General features: G+C 44.6%; 1 protein-coding gene across 9 annotated transcripts in view; it reads left to right on the top strand.

Moving 5' to 3' along the window:
* The window catches only part of LOC137373856 (neuronal PAS domain-containing protein 3), a 1451864-nt gene that overhangs the window by 113494 nt on the left and 1317643 nt on the right, over positions 1-20727 (top strand). For 6 of the 9 annotated variants that reach the window (XM_068039336.1, XM_068039332.1, XM_068039334.1 and 3 more), the window contains one exon: positions 16214-16342. The exons of the other annotated variants lie outside the window; for them this stretch is intronic. In XM_068039336.1, coding sequence (XP_067895437.1) covers positions 16314-16342 — 29 coding nt within the window. In that variant the 5' untranslated portion in view covers positions 16214-16313. The remainder of the gene's footprint in view (positions 1-16213; positions 16343-20727) is intronic. 9 annotated transcript variants of the gene reach the window in all.

The following is a 20727-nucleotide window of genomic DNA, read 5'->3' as shown; positions in this document are numbered from 1 at the left end:
CTCTTACTTTTATCTGTATTGCTATGTCTAAGTTGCTTCCTGAGTGGGAAGGGAATGTGTGATGAAAGGTTCAATGATGACTTTGAGACATAGAGTATGGTACCTCTGGGTGTAGTGTCATGAGATAACCCTCAAAAACTGGAACCACAACAAAGAGGGCAGTAACAGCCAGTGCCTGCATATTAGTTGGCACTTTGGTCGATCCTTTTGCAATAGGTGTCCTGGGTTGGATATAATTATGGTTACTTCGAGAGCTATCTGCCTCATCTGTCCCTTCTCCTGTCATGGTTTAAATCTTGGACATCTCTGCAGCATAACTAGTGAGCCTTGTGTGAACAGATTGTAAAATATCACTGAAGATGAAGAGTGTGAAGCCCGCTGTCATGGTTCTATCAAGCTGATTCCCCAGCCTGTCACAAATACAGGTGAGGGAAGTGCTTCCTGACATAATGCTGAACTTGCCTTTTATCAGTTTGTAGTTATGACTCTTGACCTGCAGTCATGCTTTAACTTGAAATAGTACTCAGAGTTAATTATTTGTATTCCACTTTGTATCTTAAACCTTTATTGGGCCCCCTCACATTCATTTCCTATTCAGGCTGAAGAGTTGGAGTTTTCTTCTTAACTGAATACTCTGACATTGTAGATCAGCCTTGTGCAAATTTCTGTGGAATTCTTCCAGTACATGGATGTTCTCCTTGTGCCTTGTTGAACTCAGTGCAGTTTTAAAGTTATGGATTGACAAGAGTACCATAAAGCTTCAGCATAATACCCTCAGACTTGCCCGCTGCTGATTTGACAATATAACTCAGCATGCTGCTTTCTTCGTCAAATCTGGTCACAGTGTTTATTCAAGAAACTGTTTTGGCTTACTTATCTTTGGGTTGCCGTAAGCTCTAGTGTGCATTTTAGTTGTGAACATCCTTTGTGCATTGACGTTGAGAAGCCAGTAGTGCAGTACACAATTTTGGACAACCCTTGCACAGTGTTCAGTATGGTCTTGAAATATGTCATTGCTTATCATGCTTCTGAAGGCAGGCCCAGTAAGTTACTAATCCCTTAACCATGCAGCAGAAGAACGAACTCCTATCGGGCTGTGTTTCTGGCAGCAGCTTGCTTTTCTTAGACCATCACCTCTGTTTGCTTCTCCTTACTTGCAATGGGCACTTCGTTTGGTGGTCTCTCCTCTAACTCATTAACTAAATATCACTGGGTGGTAGAATCTGTGACCATGCTTATGTCAGGAAGTGTATGTGAAGTGATCAGCTATGAAGTGCTACATTTCAGCCTGCCACCAAGTGCTGTTTCCACACCTTGAGGGGATCTTATAGCAAGAAAAAAAAGATGCATTAGAATGGTTTCTGAATGGAATGCCTTCTTAAAGAGGTTATGATGTCAGTACATTCTATGTTATGCGACTGCTGTGCAGTATATCCCTCTGTTACTGAGTAAGAGTGAGTAACGGTAACAATGAAAAAAAAATGGAATGTACTTGCTGGGCAATGGCAGTGTTAAAATACAAGAACGAGAGTAGACCATTTAGACACTCGAGTCTGATCCACCATTCAGTGAGATCTTAGCTGATCTGTGACCGAACTCCATATACCTGCCTTTGCCCTGTATTCCTGAAGACCTCTGGATAACAAAAATCTTTCAATCTCAGATTTAAAATAAACCATTGGTCAAGCATTAATTGCCATTTGCAGAAGAGAGTTCTAAACCTCTACTACCTTTTGGGCTGAATTTTGTGCGGCCAGAAGGAGCGGGAGTGGAGGCGTAGGGGGCTGAAAAATTGGAACGGACGCACTCGCCGGAACCCCGATGTCATGACATCAGCTCTGTATTTTACCAGTGGTGGGAAAGCTCTGAGGTGGTGGTGTCATCCTGATGCAGTGGGACTGCCATTTAAATTGCTGAACAGCTTGTTTCAATACATTTGCATGGATCACGATTTTCTAGGGGTTTTAAATTTTGTCAACGCCGATTGGAGATCATGTTCCTTCTAATCCTTGGCAGTTTGAAGGTGGCGACACTAAGGCAAGGCCTCAGTGACGCCACAGGAAGGCAGTCATGGGGTGCAGTGGATAAGGAAAGACGGTGGGAGCGGAAGCCGTTATCGGCCTACAGTGCTGGGCTCTTTGCCCAGTCTGACTATATTTTGGGTGCAAAGGTCCGGTGGGCATAGTATCGGGCTGTCTTCCTGGTTAGCCTCTATTTTGTGTGCTGGGCTATCTGTAAAGGTGGGCACTAAGAGGCACTGGCGCAAGTTATAAGGGGAGTAGAAAAGTAAAAGGTGCCAAGGCAAGTTCCTGTCTGTAAGGACAGTGCTTACAAGGGTTATTGATTAGCTGGCATAGGTCTCTTACACCCTGTCTTTGTGGACCCCCGTGCTGTGCAGCAGCGGCTCAGAGGGAGGGTGCCGCACCAATAGGAGAGGAGCAGCAGCCAGCCATGCCAAGAAAGGCCTACCTGCGTCAGAGACTGTACCGGACTTGCCTCCGCTACCTCCAAATGTCAGAGCGGCAGTGTCAGCAAAGACTGTGACTCTCCAGGGACGCTGTCACCGACATATATGCCATGCTGCAGAATGAGCTGTGACCATGGGCTTCAGTGTACACCCAATGTTGGTGACCCTGAAGATCACCATGGCACTGAACTTCTATGTCTCTGGCTCTTTCCAGGGATCCACCAGGGACATGTCTGGGGTCTCAGGCAGCAGCCCACCACTGCATCAGTGACGTGACCAGTGCCCTGTTCAAGAGGGCTGGCGACTATGCGTTACTGGACTGAACATGACAGTCAGGCGGAGAGGGCCATCGGGTTTGGGCGCGTTGCAGGACTCCTCCAAGTGCAAGATGTCATTGACTGCATGCATGTGGCCATCAAGGCTCCCACGGAACAACCAGCCACCTTCTTCAATAGGAAGGCTTCTATTCTATCAATGTTCAACTGGTCTCTGACCACCAAAAACATTTCCTGCAGGTGTGTGCTGTCTCCTGGGAAGCAGGTATGATGCCTACACACTTTGTCAGTCCCAGGTGCCACAGCTTTTTGGCCCCCTGCTCTCCTTCAGGGATGGTTTCTCAGGGACAAGACCTACCCATTTAATTGCCATTTGTGGAAAAGAGTTCTAAACTTCTTCTAAACCTACCCATTTCCTCACACCAGTGAAGAACTCTCGCACTGCAGCAGAGAAGAGGTACAACAATTGGCACAGTTCCACCTGAATGACTATTGAGGCCATTGGGCTGCTGAAGATGAGATTCCAGTGCCTGGATTGATCCAATGGGGCCCTGAAGTATGCCCCAGCAAGGGTCTCGCGTATTGTGGTTGTCTGTTGTGCTCTGCACAATCTAGCACTGCAGAGGGGGGAGGCCTTCCATGGAGAGGACATGATTGATAGCCAGTCGTCATCCGATGAGGAGGATGTGGAGGTGGATAATGAGCGGGCACCACTATATAATGATAGTGTTCTGAAGAAGGGTCACTGACCTGAAACGTTAACTCTGCTGCTCTCTCCACAGATGCTGCCAGACCTGCTGAGTGTTTCCACCATTTCTTGTTTTTATTTCAGATTTCCAGCATCCACAGTATTTTGCTTTTAACAATATAATGATTCCCTTGCAGTGGAGACCAGGGCCATTGAGAGATGTGCAAGCGAGGCAAGAGACAGTTACATACCATGCCACCATGATGGCCTCTCAAAGTAGATTCAATAAAGACTCGGCTCACTGTATTCCGCCTGTCATCTCCTTTCAATCTCAATTCAGTTCCTAGTGCCCAGCTGCATCATGCCATCTGGCACATCTGAGATGCTAACCAAATGTAGCCATTGCCTACAGTGGCAGCCCATTGAGGGAGCAAGGCTGATGGCAGCATCTCACAATCATGCATCAAAGAATGAGCATTTCACAACAATGAATATGAACTTTATTTTAGAAAAAAGTACAAAGAACAATATAAAGGGCTATTGTAATACACTTGTGAATCCCCAAGTATGCCTAGGTGCTCTTTATATGTTTGAGTGCTTCTAGAAGTTGTGATCCCTGCACCAGAAGCTGGGGTGGAGGCAGGCTGCAGATCGATCTGCCCCTTGGCCTGGCATCACTTCGGCGGCTGTCCTCTGGGTGCCTGAAGCCTAGAAGGCCCCAGCTGACTCAGGGTTTGCTGCACAGGTGCAGGACTCTCCTCAGTCGCCATGGCTACTGGAGCTAGGCCCACTAGCGGAGGGGCTGAGGAGCCATTGTCCACATTCAGAGCAACCTGATGGGACCCCCAGATGTGGAAGTCAGCCTCTTTCTCCTCCCTTTCAAGGCTCACTTGAACCTCCCTACTGACCAGAGAAGAACGAGGATCTGGAGAAGACTCCAGGCGCCTCGTCTTACTCTCGCCTTGCCACTGTTGCGTTGAGCTCATGGCCAAGGCGATGGTGTGCAGGTCTGCACGCATCTGTGGGATCTCACTCTCCCTGAAGGTCGCCAACCTCTTGATGGAGGAAGCCATGTGCTCATATGCTGATGTGGCAGAACCCGTGGCATGAATAGACTGCTCCATCATCTGCTCATGACTGCGCATAGCCTCTGGCAGCTCCACCAGACGTTGCCTTACCTCTCTCTGCAACTCCAGCATGCCCTGGCTGTCGACACCAGGGGCTCGTCATCAGCCTGGGGCTCAGCATAGGCCTGGCTACCCACATTGAGGAGGGCCTGCCGCAAATTACTGGCGGCCAGGGGACCTCTGTGCGGCACCCCAATTAGAATATGTTAAACGGTACTTAATTCTGCATATTATACAGCCCGCCGCCTCTTCATGGACACTTCCTGATTTTACTTTGAGTGGGCGGCCATCACGTGCTGTACCGTTCACGATTAGAAAAGCCGGCGGATCATCAAGGTAGAAGGTTTTGCGACAGAAGGTGAATTCCGTTTTCAGGGGTCTCCCTCTGCATGCTGGAAGGAAGGAGGGGGTGGGATTACAGGGGTCACACTCTGCATACTGGAAGGAGGAGGGAGGGGGGAATCACAGGGGGCTCGCTCTGCATAATGGGAGGGGGGATTACAGGCGTCTCAGCTCTGCATTCTTAAAGGGAGGAGGGAGGGGGTCTGGGATTACTGGAGGGAAAGCTGTGTAGGCATGAAGGGAGGTAGCGTGTACCCTCCCTCCGTAAACAGTGTACGCTCTGCATTTGTTTGTGTTTGTGAAGGAGCAATGGTACTCTAGTCACCTTGTGTGTGGGGAAGGTGCCAGAAAGGGTAGGAGCATTAAGGTTATATGGATGGTGGGGGCAATCCATTCAGCTGGTAGGATCTTGATGTGGTCATGCTGTGCCACTCTGAGTGTTGGCCAAGATGGCCAGTGCTATGACATAGCACATAGTTGATCCAGGAAAGCAGCTGATGTACCCGTCAGCAGCAATCCCTGCCCTGTTTGGAACTTTTGAATACATGATGGGTTCAACTTTATTTATCACATGGAAATAGGTATGGCTCGTCCTACATTGTGTGATCCTCTGCTCATGAGGATCCGTATGCACCAGAGGCAAAATCAACAGGCAGGTGCGATCCATGTAGAGGCCCCGGTCGTGAACAGAAGTCCCCAAGGGGAGCTCGCCATTACGTTTGCCGTTCTTCTACAGGCCCCACTTGACATGCCATTGGATGTCACAGCACTAGTGTTAGAGGCGATTGCGCGAGTAGAGAGGGTGGTGACATATCTCTGTGCCCTGCCCAAAGATGACCTGCAGCCCATGGGCTTTGGTGGACATCCCATGCCTTTGTTCCTCATAGTGGCAGTGGTTCTCAAGCTTGATGCCTCTGCAGCTTTTTAGGGGCCCACCAAAGACCTTTGTGGGATCACACAGTCAGCAGTGCACTGCTGCATCAGGGAGATCACCAATGCCCTGCACCGGAGGGCCAGTGAGTATGTCCACTTCAGGATGGACTCTCTTAGCCAGGCCTAGAGGGCCATTCGTTTCGGCACCATTGCCGGAAAACCATAGGTTGTAATGTTCATGGACTGCACTCTTGGCCATCAGGCCTCCCGCCAGGCTACCACCTGCAGATGTCACCATTAAAGTAGTTGTCTCAATCTTGGTGAAGCTGGTATGTGATCACTGCAGGTGTTTCCTGCAAATGTGTGACCGCTTCTCAGGCAGCTGCCATGACACCTGGGTCTTGCGCCAGTCCCAGCTGCCACTGCTGTTCATTGAACTAGCTCAGATGGAGGGGTGGCTTCTTGGAGATAAAGGCTTTCCTTTGCAAACATGGCTCCCAACACCAGTGAGAGACCCCACCACTGCTGCAGAGGAGAGATATAACACCAGCCACTGAGCTACAAGAGCCACCATTGAGCAGGAGATTGGCATGCTGAAAGAGAGCTTCCAAGTCCTGAATGGATAGGGTGATGCCCTGTACTACAGGCTGAAAATGCCAGCTCCTATCTTTGCTGCTCTGCACAACTATGTACCCAATAGGGGCCAGGCCTGGCATCATGATGAGAGATGTCAAAAGGAAACTTCCTCGGACTATGAGGATGCTGAGGACCTGCAGCATGAAAGACACATGGGAGGGTAGATGGCACCCAGGCTCTGCACGCAGGGCTAGCAGTGAGCCAGGGATGTACAGCAGTGGCTTATCAGACAAAGGCTGTCTGCTCCATAGGAACCGACATGAGCCCTGCAAGCTACACATCAGCTCGCTCACCTGCTGTGCACCAGTCCACATCTGCAGCATTCCTGTGTGAGGCAGCAGCTGACTGAGCCAATGTCCATTTCACTGCATCCGTGGAGACGCTCATAAGTAATGGTGTCATGGCAATGATGCTATTGCATACGTTGGCTTTCCTGAAGGGCCAACGTTGCAAAGAGATGTGACATTGGCACTACATGCTGACACACATCATTCACACAGAGAAAAGGACACACATGTTGGTGAGGAACATTTAGTGAAAGATGTATTTACATTGCTGTGACACTCGTGCGTTCCCATTTGTGTCAGTGAGTTTTCTTTAAACGCTTGCAGGTGCCCCTTCTCGGTGCAACCTCTGCGCCAGCAGCTTGACTAGAGGAAGGCTGCTGATCAGATTGCCCTTTGGCGATGGATGACTTTGGTGGTCGTCCTATGCACGCACGAGGCCTGGAGGGACTTGGTTGGCTGGGAGGATCCTGCATCATCACAGAACCCTCCTCAGGTGTTGCGGCTGCTGCAGCTTCACTCACAGGTGGGGGGGAGGGGTGCCAGCATCCACATTGGAATCGCCTGGAGAGTCCCCCAGATATAGTCTGCTGGCTCGCCTCCTCCATCTCTGGATCCCCTCTGCCCTCCCAGGAGGGACCAGGAGCAGGGGTAGTCTCCGTGTCCCTGGTCCCTCTCGTGCCTAGCCACTGCTCAATGGATGTGATGGTAGCGGAGAGAGATAGCAGGTCTGAGCATATTATTTGATTCTGGGTCACCACGAGGGCCACCTCTTGCTGGCTTAGTAGGGCTGTGGGAACTGTCAGGTAATATTAGACAGGAAAACCAAGGTGCACAGAGAATTGGGAGAGACCAGATAGCACGAGAGAAGGAGCTAGTAAGGCATTAGGTGGGGTCAGAATAAGAGGGAATGTAATCAGGTCTAAATTAGGTTTGGTTTAGTTTAGTTTAGAGATACAGCACTGAAACAGGCCCTTCGGCCCACCGAGTCTGTGCCGACCGTCAACCACCCATTTATACCAATCCTACACTAATCCCATATTCCTACCACATCCCCACCTGTCCCTATATTTCCCTACCACCTACCTATACTTGGGGCAATTTTTATAATGGCCAATTTACCTACCAACCTGCAAGTCTTTTGGCTTGTAGGAGGAAACCGGAGCACCCGGAGAAAACCCACGCGGACACAGGGAGAACTTGCAAACTCCACACAGGCAGTACCCAGAATTGAACCCGGGTCGCTGGAGCTGTGTGGCTGTGGTGCTAACCACTGCGCCACTGTGCATGTATGCGAAAGTGCGGAGTGTGATAAACTGCAGGTGCCGATGGCCATATGGAAATATGATGGTGTCGCAATAACTGAGAACTGGCTCAAAAAAGGGCAGGACTGAGTACTAAAATATTCCTGGATACAAGGTGTTCAGGAAAGATTTGGAATGAAATAAAGGAGGAGGAGTAGCAGTATTGATTAAGGAGAACACAGTGCTAAAGAGAGAGGGATCAAGAACAGAATCTATTTGTTTAGAGCTAAGAAACAATAGGGCTACTGGGTGTACTCTATAGGCCACCAACCTGTGGCAAAGATACAGAGGAACAAATTTTCAAGGAAATTACAGAGAGGTGCAAGAATTATAGAGTAGTTATAATGGGGTATTTAATTTTCCTAATTCAGACTGGGATAGCAATATTGTAAAGGGCAGAGAGGGGCAAGAGTTTCTAGAGTGAGTTCAGGAGATTTTTCTGCATCAGTATGTTTCCGGCTCAATGAGGAAGGAGGCATTGCTGGATCTTGGTTTTGGGAAATGAGGTGGGTCAAGTAAATCAAGTGTCAGTGGAGAAACATTTAAGAGACAGTGACCATAGCATGATGAGATTTAGGTTAGCTTTGGGAAAGGGCAAGGAGCAATCCAGAATAAAAACAATTAATCCATGGGCTGAGAACGGATATGGCCCAGGTAAATTGGAATCAAAGGTTGGAAGGCAAAACTGCAACAAAACAATGGGCTGCCTTTAAAGAGAAGATAGTTCAGGTACAGTCAAGGTACATTCCCATCAGAGGGAATGGTAGGACAAACAAAGCCAGAGCTCCCTGTATGACAAATGTCACGGAATTGTATTTATTTTCTCCTCTGTTTGAAACAGTGTGCCTTTAAGACTGTTAAAATAGCGCACCTTTAAGGCAGGGAGAGAAGCTTTTGGATTTCTGAGGCACAGTGTTCCAGTTGCACTTGTTACCTAGGCCACAGCAGGAGAGAGAGATCACATGGTGTTGTTACGACCAGGTGAGAAAGGTGTCTATGGGTCTTTTACTGTCTTCACCTGGTCTTATTATAACAGGGTTTAATTTTAAACACACTGTTTTGAGCTCCCCCTTGGTGAATCCTTGTTCACCACTTTCCAATTATAAGGCAAAGAAATGAGCACACCAGGTTTTCTTTGGTTTAAAGAAGAAGAGTGAAATTTATTGAACCTTAAACTTAAGCTCTAATACGGTTAATGCCTACGGATATATGACATGCTCATGCTGGCATGCACACGCGATACACACATGCAAATAGGGACAGAACAGAGCAGAAGAAAAATAAAGTAGAGAGGTTTGAGGCAATCCGAAGAGTTTCTTGTTTACTGTGCTTCAAGCTCACTGTAGTCCCTTTGTAAATAGTCGTGCTTTTCATTGGGGCCCAGTATTCTTCTTAACCCTTGTTCACTGTAGGAGACTTTTCTCTCTTGGGATTCATGGATCTTCAGTTCCGTGAGAAAGAGATGAGAGCAGACAGGAGAGAGGTCTTTTCAGTCCAGGAGCAAAGAGCTTTCTGAGTTTCTTTCTCTCAGCAAGTTCAAATTCAAACAACTCCAACAGTCAGTTAGACATATGACTAAACTGGTCTGACCACTTCTTCTGTGTATTGGGGAAGCAAGGACTGGGTCCCTTGTTCCAACTCCATCTCTCTCTCCTGCTAGCATGCAAATGTCTTTCCAGTCAGGGGCTTGACAATTCCTTGTGATAGGCCCTCTTCCCAGCCTCAATTTTAAGTTTTAATGTTCATGTGGCGAAATAATGTGTACCTCAGTCTTGGCAGGTGGGGGTCTGCATGACCGTGTACTGTAACAATTTAACTGTGTGTTAAAACCGGTTGAAACCAGTTTTGAGAGACTCACCGGCGAACCGTGCTACTGAAGAAAAGAACTATCTATTTCTCACAACAAAAATTCTACAAGGAGCTACAGGCCAAGTTAATTGCCTAAGGCGGGAAAAAACCCTTTGAAGAGACCGTTTGTATTGCTGAAGTAAAGTTTCAACTGAGAGACTGCAGGTTTTAAAATTCAAGTTGACCTATTGCTGTGCTCATTGCTGAAAGAACTGATTGATACCTGCTGCAGCTGAAGTGTTTTGTATGCCTATCCATTAAGAGACTATTTCATCAAATCCGCATGGAGACTTTGAGTGGCATTTGATTATTTTCACATTAGAATACCTCACCTATCAGGAAAGTAACCCACAAAGACTTATATACCAGTTATTTATTTATTCTTAAACAGCTAATTTTTAAAACATTTAAAAGAAACCGGTTAACCATGATTTTTGAGTGCATGTGTGTGAATGGGGGAGTTAGGTTAAAATAAGCTATAAGGCCATTAAACATAGGTTTATCTTAATAGTGTTTAAGATTGAGTTTTAATAAATAGTTAATTTGTTGTTGTCTAAAGATACCTGGTTTGGTCTGTTTTATTCTGGGGGTTGTTACAGCAGGGTTTAAGTTGGCTGTTTTCCAGTTGAGTGGGAAAACTTTAATGATATGCTGCGACATGTGGAGTGATGGGACTGAATTGACAGTGTGTCGCTCCCGCCTCGGTCATAACACAAATGAATTCGAGAGTAAGATAAAGCAAAAAAGGATACATATGACAGATGTCAGGTGGATAATACATGTGAAAACCAGGTTGAATATAGAAGGTTCAGAGGGGAAGTGTAAAGAAATGAGAAGCAAAGAGAGAGTATGAGAAGAGACTGGCAGCTAACATAAAAGCATGTAACTAGTAAAAGAGTGGTAAAAGGATCTGTGTGGCTGATTGGGACCTAAATGGGGATTTACGTATGAAGGTAGGGAGGATGGCTGAAGTACTAAAAGAGTACTTGCATCTGTCTTTAACAAGAAAGAAGATGCTGCAAAAGTTGTGGTCAAATAGGCGGTAGTTGTGACACTGGATGGGCTAAAAATTGATAGAAGAGGCATTAGATAGGCTGGCTGTACATAGTCACCAGGACCGGATGAGATGCATCCAAGGTTACTGAGGTTAGTAAGGGAGGAAAATGCAGAGGCACAGGTCATAATCTTCCAATCTGCCTTAGGTATGGAGGTGGTGCCAGAGGACTGGAAAATTGCCAAAGTTAGACCACTGTTCAAAAAAAGGTGTAAGGCTATATCCAGCAAATACAGGCCAGTCAGCTTTACCTCGGTGGTGGGAAAGCTTTTAGAAATGATAATTTGGGACAACATTAATGATCACTTGGACAGATGTGGATTAATTAAGGAAAGCCAGCACAGATTTGTTAAGGGCAAACTCCATCTTGCTGGAGTTTTTTGATAACAACAGAGAGGGTTAATAAGGGTAATGCAGTTGATGTGGTGTGCATAGACTTTCAAAAGGCATTTGATGAAGTGCTACATTATGGGCTTGTCAGCAAAATTAGAGCCCATGGAATAAAAGGGACAATAGCAGCACGGATACAAAATTGGCTAAGTGACGGGAAACAGAGTGCAGTGGTGAACGGTTGTTTTTTAGACTGGAGGAATGTATATAGTGGGGATTCCCAGGGGTCGGTGTTGGGACCCCTGCTTTTCTTGATATATATTAATGACCTAGACTTGGGTGTAGAGGGCACAATTTCAAAATTTGCCAATGACACAAAACTGGGAAATATTGTGAATTGTGAAGGGGATAGTGATAAACTTAGAGGACAGAGACAGAATGGTGGAATGGGTGGACATGTGGCAGATGAACTTTAATTAGGGCGGCGCAATGGTTAGCACCGCAGCCTCACAGCTCCAGCGACCCAGGTTCAATTCTGGGTACTGCCTGTGTGGAGTTTGCAAGTTCTCCCTGTGTCTGCGTGGGTTTTCTCCAGGTGCTCCGGTTTCCTCCCACAGCCAAAAGACTTGCAGGTTGGTAGGTAAATTGGCCATTATAAATTGCCCCTAGTATAGGTAGGTGGTAGGGAAATATAGGGACAGGTGGGGATGTGGTAGGAATATGGGATCAGTGTAGGATTAGTATAAATGGGTGGTTGATGGTCGGCACAGACTCGGTGGGCCGAAGGGCCTGTTTCAGTGCTGCATCTCGAAATAAATAAATAAATTCAGAGAAGTGTGATGCAATTCGTTTTGGTAGAAAGAATGAGGGGAGGCAATATCAATTAAGAGGTACAATTCTAATGGGGGTGTCGGAGCAAGAGGGACCTGGCTGTATATGTGCACAAAGCATTGAAGGTGGCCGGGCAGTTTGAGAAAGTGGTTAATAAAGCATTAGGGATCTTGGGTTTTATAAATAGAGGCATAGAGTACAAAAACAAGGAAGTTATGATAAACCTGTACAAAATAGTGGTCCAGCCTCAATTGGAGGGTTGTGCCTAGTGTTGGGAATCACACTGTAGAAAGGATGTGTGTGGCATTCGAGAGGATTCAGAAAAGATTCACGAGAATGGTTCCAGGGATGAGGAACTTCAGTTATGTGGATAAGTTGGAGAAGCTGGGGTTGTTCTCTTTGGGGAAGCGAAGGTTAAGAGGAGAATTTGATAGAGGTGTTCAAAATGATTAGTGGTGTGGACAGAGTAGATAGGGAGAAACTGATCTCATTGGCAGAAGGATTCAGAACCCAAATACTCTGATTTTAAGGTGTTTGGCAAAAGAAGTGACGGCAACATGAGGAAAATCTTTTTTGCACAGCAAGTGGTTTGGATCTAGAATGCGCTTTCTGAGAGTGTGGTGGTGGCAGATTATTCAGTTGAGGTCTTGAAAAGAGAATTGAATAATTATCTAAAGAGAAAAATTTTGCAGGGATACGGGAAAAAGGCAGGGGAGTGGGAGCTGTTGATGTGCTCTTGCAGAGAGCCAGCATGGACACGACAGGCCGAATGGCCTCCTGTGCTGTAACCATACTATGATAACAACCTTTCAACATGCATATGTTGCAGTGAAAACTATTTGCCTTCCCCAGAAAAGGTGTGCCCTATAGCTTTTCTATTATAGAGGAATGTGTAGCAAATGAGAAAAGGTCATCTGCATAGTACTGTGGAAGAGTGCTGTAACTGAGATTTATTTAGTCCATGTGAACTGTACTCTATAGTAGAATAAAGTATGTAAAGTTGGGTATACTTCCACTCTTCTGATACCACAAAATTTCTTCCCCATTGATCCCAGATCTTAAAGATCTCTGAGACACCATTCGCTCTTTGTGTTATGGTCCCTACCATTTAAACCAGAAAATAGCATTAACAATTGGGAGGAGGCTCCAGTAAAGCATAAATGCTGGCATGGACTGGTTAGGCTGAATGGCCTGTTTCTGTGCCTTATATCCTAGGTAATCCTATGTAATTTTTCATTACCATTATTGTCAATTACAGAGTTGCCACTTACAACATATTAAGCATACTGGCTATTTTGGGCAGAAACAGGTGTTCAGTCATTTCATATCTTGTTAAGGTGCAATTACCATCAATACTTAATCCCCTCAATTTGCACTGAAGTCTCGTGGAAATATCAAGGTGTCATTGCAGAGTTGATGGGACCTTCCAAATGAATAGGATAAACTGTGTGCACAAGAAATCAGTTTATTTCTAAACTGAATTTGCTGCTAAATGACAGAAATATGCAATCCATGGCTGATCTATAATCGCACATTAAGGCTGGGATATTATGGGCCCTCCTGAGGTGGGGAAGGAGGTGGTAGCGGGCATGGAGTATTGCAATGGCTAGCATGGGGGAGGGGAGGGGGGTGGCAGCAAGGTGGCAGGCCTGTTGCCAAGTGACTTTGCTGGGGCCGGATTAGACTGACAACGACCTTCCCACCCAGAAGCCAATTGAGGCTCTTAAGTGGCCAATTAAGGGCCTGGTCTCACCGCCACTGGGATGTTACCAGCGCCCAGGGTTGGGGGGAGGGGGGGCTTCTGCCATGCGGGAGGACGCCTTGCAAAATGAGGTGCCCTCCTTGCAGGCTTGGGGGGAGGTGGTGGGCTCTCTTCCATGGGCAATTTGTGGGCCAAGGAGGACACCCACCGGGAACAACTTTATCCCCCAGGGTCCCCACCCCAGACTTCAAAACCAACCCCTCCCTCCTCCCCCTCACTAGTGCCTTCCGGACAGGCCCTAGCGACCTCACCAACCTCCTGTCTGGGGTTCCAGCATTGGCCTGGGTCCGCGGTCTCTGCAGTACTTGGTGGCGTTGGCGATGCTGCTCAGCTGCTGGCCCTTTGATTGGCTGGCAGCTCATGGAGGCGGGATCCCCATCTTTAAAGGGACTGGAATCCTGGCTCGTGGATCTTTAATTGAAAAAGACTAGAGGTATGCTCCGGGGGTCGGGGGCCACGAAAATGCAGAGACGGGGTTTACCCTGAATTTTCAGCCTGGCACCGGGAACCCCTCCTTCTACACAAAATCCAGCCCTAGGTCTTAGATCAACCATGTTCTCATTGAATCGTGGAATTGACCCGAGGGCCTGAATGGCCTACTCATGTTCCTATGTTCCTAGATTATTTTTGCATTCAAAAGAAGCAAGGTGAAAGGAAGTTAAATAGTTTCCACACGTGTACTCAAAAATAATGGCCAGAGCTGATCAAAAACATTGCAATGTTTTGCAGACAAGGGGTGGGACAGGTAGCAACACCAATAGAAAAAGGGTTGTATATCCAGGATTCATCATACAAGAGTTCCATGGTAGTTAGTGGACTGGAAGCCAGAGTGTTGCAGTTGGAGAGGTTAAATGGTCCAAAGCGTATAGTAGGCAAAGTGCATTGGCATCAATATGGAGCACTGTAATAGGTTGGGACTGTCTTCATCCATCAGCTCCAACCTTTATCCTTCCTTTACCTTGCCACCTGCAGTAGGATCTCAAAGGCAACTTCAGTGACATGAGAGCTTTCCTCGTATTCCTGCTTCCAGCCACTTTTGGATGCATGCAACGCTGGACACTTTTTCTGTAACTGATCATTGTTGTTTAACTAGAATCACAATGCTTACCACAACAAACACTCCTCTTCCCTTTTGAGAAAAGCAACTCTTTAGAAGCTGGCACCTTGCTGGAAATTCTGCCCTCACCAAACTATGGCGAAACTCTACATTTAGCAACATTTGAAATAAGGATTAAGAGCTAGCCTTGCAAAAGCCAGTGAAGACAACCACCCTTCCTACCAGCACAGGCTTGTCTATAATCGGTATTTGTTCATTTTATTGTACTTCCTGATTGTCCTTGTGGGTGGTAATCTAATATATAATAATTCTGTCTTTGCTTTCAAAGTTACCTCTGAAAAAGTTATTGTTTTTGTTTTACTGCGTTTTTGGTAAAAATTCAAATATCCCCAACAGGTTTCTAATAGCTTTCGGGGGATTTGTTTACAGTAGTATTGTAATAATATTCGAGCGCATGAATGGTATGCCTTACAAGTGGAAAACTCTGGCATGTTCTTCAATAACATATCTTTGTCAAACATAAAAATAACCTGTAAATTGCCAATACAAATATATAGTGGAAGTGATAGTCTGCAACCCGGTGAGTAAGTTTAATCATTTTCATGTAAATATTGTATTTTCTTATTTTTTTCTGATGTTGCAATCCATTATTTCTAGTAGTAAGTCAGAGATTCAGCTGAAAGGCTTTCACAAATTCTTGTGGTTTGCTTTTTCCTGAAACCTAAAGGCATGAGACTCCACATTTGTAATAGTTAATTTTCTCTGCCAGAGAGGTTTATTGACAGTAATTAATACATATCCCTTCTTTGAAAGGGTACTTAGACTTGAAATAACTTTCTGTGGCAAATTTACTTTGTATCTACTGTGCAAGTACAGGAACTTTGCGCTGGCAAATGTGTTTGAATTATGAGGCAGGGAGCAAGATGCTGTCCACAAAGCGAATGGCGGAGCTTTGCATCTCTGGCAGCAACTTTTAGATTTTCGTGTTTAGTTGCACATCTGCCCTCACCTGAAGTTGTTGTGGCATTTGCTCATAAATAATGGCAAGCACTATTAGCCTCGAAATTTATTAGAAAGCAGATCTTGGGCTATTATCTATCCAGCTGCAGGAGATAACAACACACTTTCTATTCCCAGAAATTCTTAAAAAATGTTTACTTCACTTGCTGGACAGAATTTTTACAAACTTCTTTCTTCATTCTTAAACTCCACTACAGAGCAATCCCCTTGTAATTGTATATAACTAATTTAACTTGATTTATTTTCAAGCTTGCGCCATTTAAGTTCTCTTTATAGACCAGAAACCCTTCAAAGCATATTTATGTTGTTTTACAGGATTTTTTTCATGGCTTCTAAAGACAGCATTATAAAGAGGATCATATACAAAATTTACAAAGGCAAGAGAGAAGAAATCTGGGTCGATTACAAATTTTGAATGGCTGACTGCCCATTCAGATGCAACAGGTGAGCTGTGAGTGCCAAATAGGTGTTCCAAAGCACGACTGCACCTCTTCGACCCACAAAATAATTTGGAACTTAGCTTTTCCTGGTTCTTCAGCTCTGTTGCTAATAAAACTTGCTAATGGTGCACACTCCAACCAGTTCTGTCAGCTATGGCACTTTCGCCCCACTCCAGCTACTTAAACACAAAATCTAGGTTGACACTCCAGTGCAATACTGAGGTAGTGCTGCAATGTCAGAGGTGCCATCTTTCAGATGTGATGTTAAACCAACGCCCTGCCTGCCCTCTCAAGTAGAAGTAAAAGATCATCTGACACTATTTCAAACAAGAGCTGTTCTGTCCATTATTTATCCTGCAACTGACATCAATAAAACAGATTATTCGGTCATTATCAGATTGATGTTTATGGGTGCTTGCTGTGCATACGTTAACTGCCATGATTCCTACATTACAACAGGAATTACACTTCAAAAGTACTTCATTAGCTGTAAAGCGCTTTGGGACTTCTTGTCTTTGTGAAAGTTGCTATATAAATGCAAGTCTTTCTTTCTATCCTAAACTGGCAGTCGGGATCTTAGGTATGTTTTAGAATACTGATTTGTATACCGAAATAGGCTTTGCCTCAAAAACAGACAAGGGTTTTAATAGGCCCCTGAATTTTCCAACTGGCCGAATGTTTGCATTAACTGGGTGATAAGTCTGCCAACTCAATTTGATACCATCACCACACTATTGACACCGATATTGGCAAGTTAAAATCAACCCCTTCCTTTTTGCTCGTGAACTGAAATATCTGCATTGAGACTTCAATTTTGTAACAGTCCATGTATTGGCCAAAAAATGTACTGAGTCGGGTACATTCAACATCATATCAACAGATTGTTATCCAAAATGTAAAGTTGCATTTAAATAGGAAGGTAGAATTTTTCTTTCATTTCATCTGTATTTATTATTTTCCGTTATGAATATTTCATTGTCACAGAAATCTCCTGACAGTCTAACATGCAGAATCTCGCCACTATCCTGCCCGATTTTATGCTCTGCCCACCTCCAAACCCGTCACGGGGAGAGCATAAAATTTCCCTATGGCGTCCAAATTCCCGTTAACAGTAATGAGATAAATGACCAGTTAACCTATTTTGGTGGTAATTGTTGAGTGAGCAATATTAGCTAGGACATTGCAAGTACTCTTTACTCTTTGAAATAGTTGCTATGTGATTGTTTACAACAACAACAACTACATGTATTGATATAGCCCTTTTGACATCATAAAACATCCCAAGGCAATTCACAGGAGCTAAACAGGAACTGCCAGAACATGGAGACAGGCTCTCAGTTTAGCATCTCATCCACAAGACGCCTTCCACGATGCATCACTTCCTCAATACTGTACTGAAGTTTCAGTTTAGGTTATATGCTCAAGTGTGGTGCTTGAACCTATAGCCTTATGATTCAGAGGTGAGAGTGTTACCATTGAGCCAAACTGATGCTTAAATTTGAAGGGGCATTATTTAGCAAAGTTTAATATTCCAGTTATACTTCCAGTACTGGCTTCAGCATCTTCTGCTTACCAGCCTCCAGCTGCTGTTGACATTTTATTGGTTGGAAAAGAGCTTACTATCCAATCATTAAAATTTTTACTGTTGGAAAAATAAAAACTTGAAGATGAAACACAGGACAACTGAAAAGTTTCAAAATTTAGCTTTGTACAGGTATTTTACAAGCAGTGTGAAGCTGAGATAATAGGAATCTGATGCAGCCATGTGGTTTTACATTGCTACGGAAATTTGAATAGTTCTTACTTACTGGAAAGCTGCAGTTGTACTGCATTTCTTGCATTAGTGCAACATGAAAACTTTCCTACACTGATGCAGGGATAACTATTCCATAGTAGTTCATAATTCTATTTTTAATCAGACCTAGATGATTGATACATAATTACAAAATAGTGCTTTAACGACAGCATTTTTTCTACAAGCACTCAAGTATCTTATACAAAGATATATTCTTGAACACTGGAACAAACATCAATAACTTTTTTTATGTCTTACCTATCATGACATCACTAACTTTTTTTATGACTCACCTATCATGACTCCATTTTGAAAGCGTTACAAAACAGTACCAGTCATGATGAAAGCATAACTGTAACAGTGGAAGTGAAAAGAAATACTCAGTTTGAATTACTATGTGACTAAGTTGTGTATTCATAAACAATGTATCTAGTTATAATGACTGTACATGTTGGAACTTCAAAATTTGCAGAACAGAAGTTACTCATGTGATTGCTCCATTTATTCAGCCCATAGGGGCTATTCATTGCTTCATAAACTTAGGAACTATGATGTGCATCATTTAGTTATACCTTTCTTATAAATTCATTCTTAGAAAAGAGTTTGAATTCAAATGAATTTAACTTTTATCTATATTATGGGCATTGTTATTTCCAATCAGACCAAAAAATAGATTTTGTTTTCAGCTAATTTACTAACAAATGACATTTCATACAATCATTTAGGTAATCATTCAAAAGCCACAAGATAATACTTGAGCTATTTTCTTAAACTTTGCTTAGTTACAGTACTGCATGTGGAATGATTGGATCTTGCTGTTTTTGAAGCAGGTAAAGGTGAAATGGGGGGGGGGGGTTATCAGTACTTGATATCAGACTTTTTAGCTTTTCATGCATCAAAGTGTTTCTTGGCAATTGTTAAAAATTTCATTTTGCTATGAACTTGCCTGTTTCCTACTGAACTCTTCAGAGATGGATTGCTTTCTGGGATTTTTGACAGGTGTAATTGTTGAGGCGTCATCTGTTCTTGTTTGCACAAAATACATTTTAGCCAACTGTAAGACTTCCCCGCTAATCTTTCTCACATCATTCCATTCTTTGCTTGCCACTAGACAAATCCCCTGTTATTTGACCAGATGGTAGAAAATCCATTCTCATGATAAGTTGCTTCTAGTTTGCATTTAGATTACCTGCAAAAATGGAACAATTTACTACAATGCCTCAAACCATCTCTCCCCTACTTTTCATTGGTTTGGCTCCTTGTAACTAATTATTAAAGGTCTGGCCAGTATATTTAACGTAGCTGTAACACACACATTTCATAGGCGTGTGAATGCATTTTGTAGCTCATTTTCATACCTGTTGTTGCTTCATTGTTGCACCTTGGCAGTGTTCTCCCATATGGCTTGCATAGAGTTTTTAGCATTTACAACGTAGCATTTTATAATCTAGTTCTAGTTATTATTGCACATTTTAAGTAAAAGATACCAACACTGGGCTTTTCTTCCTGTTCATAGAAGCTTACTTGTAGGGTAATATTGAATATTTTGCAGAGGATTAATACTGATTACCGTTAACTTCAGAGGAAGCAGAGTAAATACAAACTTACATCCAGATACATCTGCACCATTGACGAATTAAAGTGGTGTTATGCTGAAAACTAGATACATGAATGTTATTTTTATTTTGAAGTGAACTTCAACAAATATTTAAGTGTACAACTATTATACAATATTTTTTAAAATGTGGTGAGCATCGTCTAGAAATATTATGCAGAAATGGTGCCTTGATGAGCTTTTGCTTTATGATCATTGTGAACTGAACAGGGCCTTGAGATATATTGGGTAGGAGTTTTGCCCCCCGGTCTGTTTGAGTACGGAGGTGGGCGGGCACCAAAATTAGTGCCACCAGTCATCGTGTCAGTTTGTCGTTGCTGCCCTGACCACTGGCGATTTTGCTTGGGGTTGGGGGGTGCTGTGGTAAGATGGGATCTGGCAACCTGCTTGTTTCAGATAAAAGGTCAATTGATCCTGTTAACGAGCTTGTCAGCTCGTCAAGGGCCAGTTTGGATTTTTGTGGGGGCTCATGTGTTGTTCAATGGATCAGGAACAGTCCCAAATTGCAGGAGGCGGTAACATACTGGGGAGGCAGTGATGGCCGCGCCATTTAGTTAGGTGGGCCCATAATGCTGCACAGCTGAGAGGGGCAGTAATCCAATGGCTCACAGGTGCCATCGGGAGAGCAGTGTAACCAGAGCAAGTGCTCTGTGTGCTTGGGCAGTGGAGGGGATCGTGCGGCCATGGGGTGGAGGGCGCGATTCCACTAAGCTTTGTTATTGCAGCTGACTGCAAACGAGGCAATGGCTTGACATGGGATTAAAGTACTCCGAGATAGGGACAAGTAGCGATGAGGAGCAACATCCTCAGGAGCAGGTGCAGAGCCACAGGCATGAGAAGGGCAGAGGAGGAGAACAAGGGGCAGGAAGACAATGGAGCCATACCCTTAGCCTCAAGCATACCGCCGAATAAGAAGCTACCTGGACATGTCAGATAATGTGCCACAGGAGACTGTGCCTGTCCAGGCAAATGATCACTG

The sequence above is a fragment of the Heterodontus francisci genome, chromosome 9 (assembly GCF_036365525.1).
Source record: "Heterodontus francisci isolate sHetFra1 chromosome 9, sHetFra1.hap1, whole genome shotgun sequence".
NCBI lineage: Eukaryota > Metazoa > Chordata > Chondrichthyes > Heterodontiformes > Heterodontidae > Heterodontus > Heterodontus francisci.
This window is presented reverse-complemented; position numbering and strand designations above follow the sequence as displayed.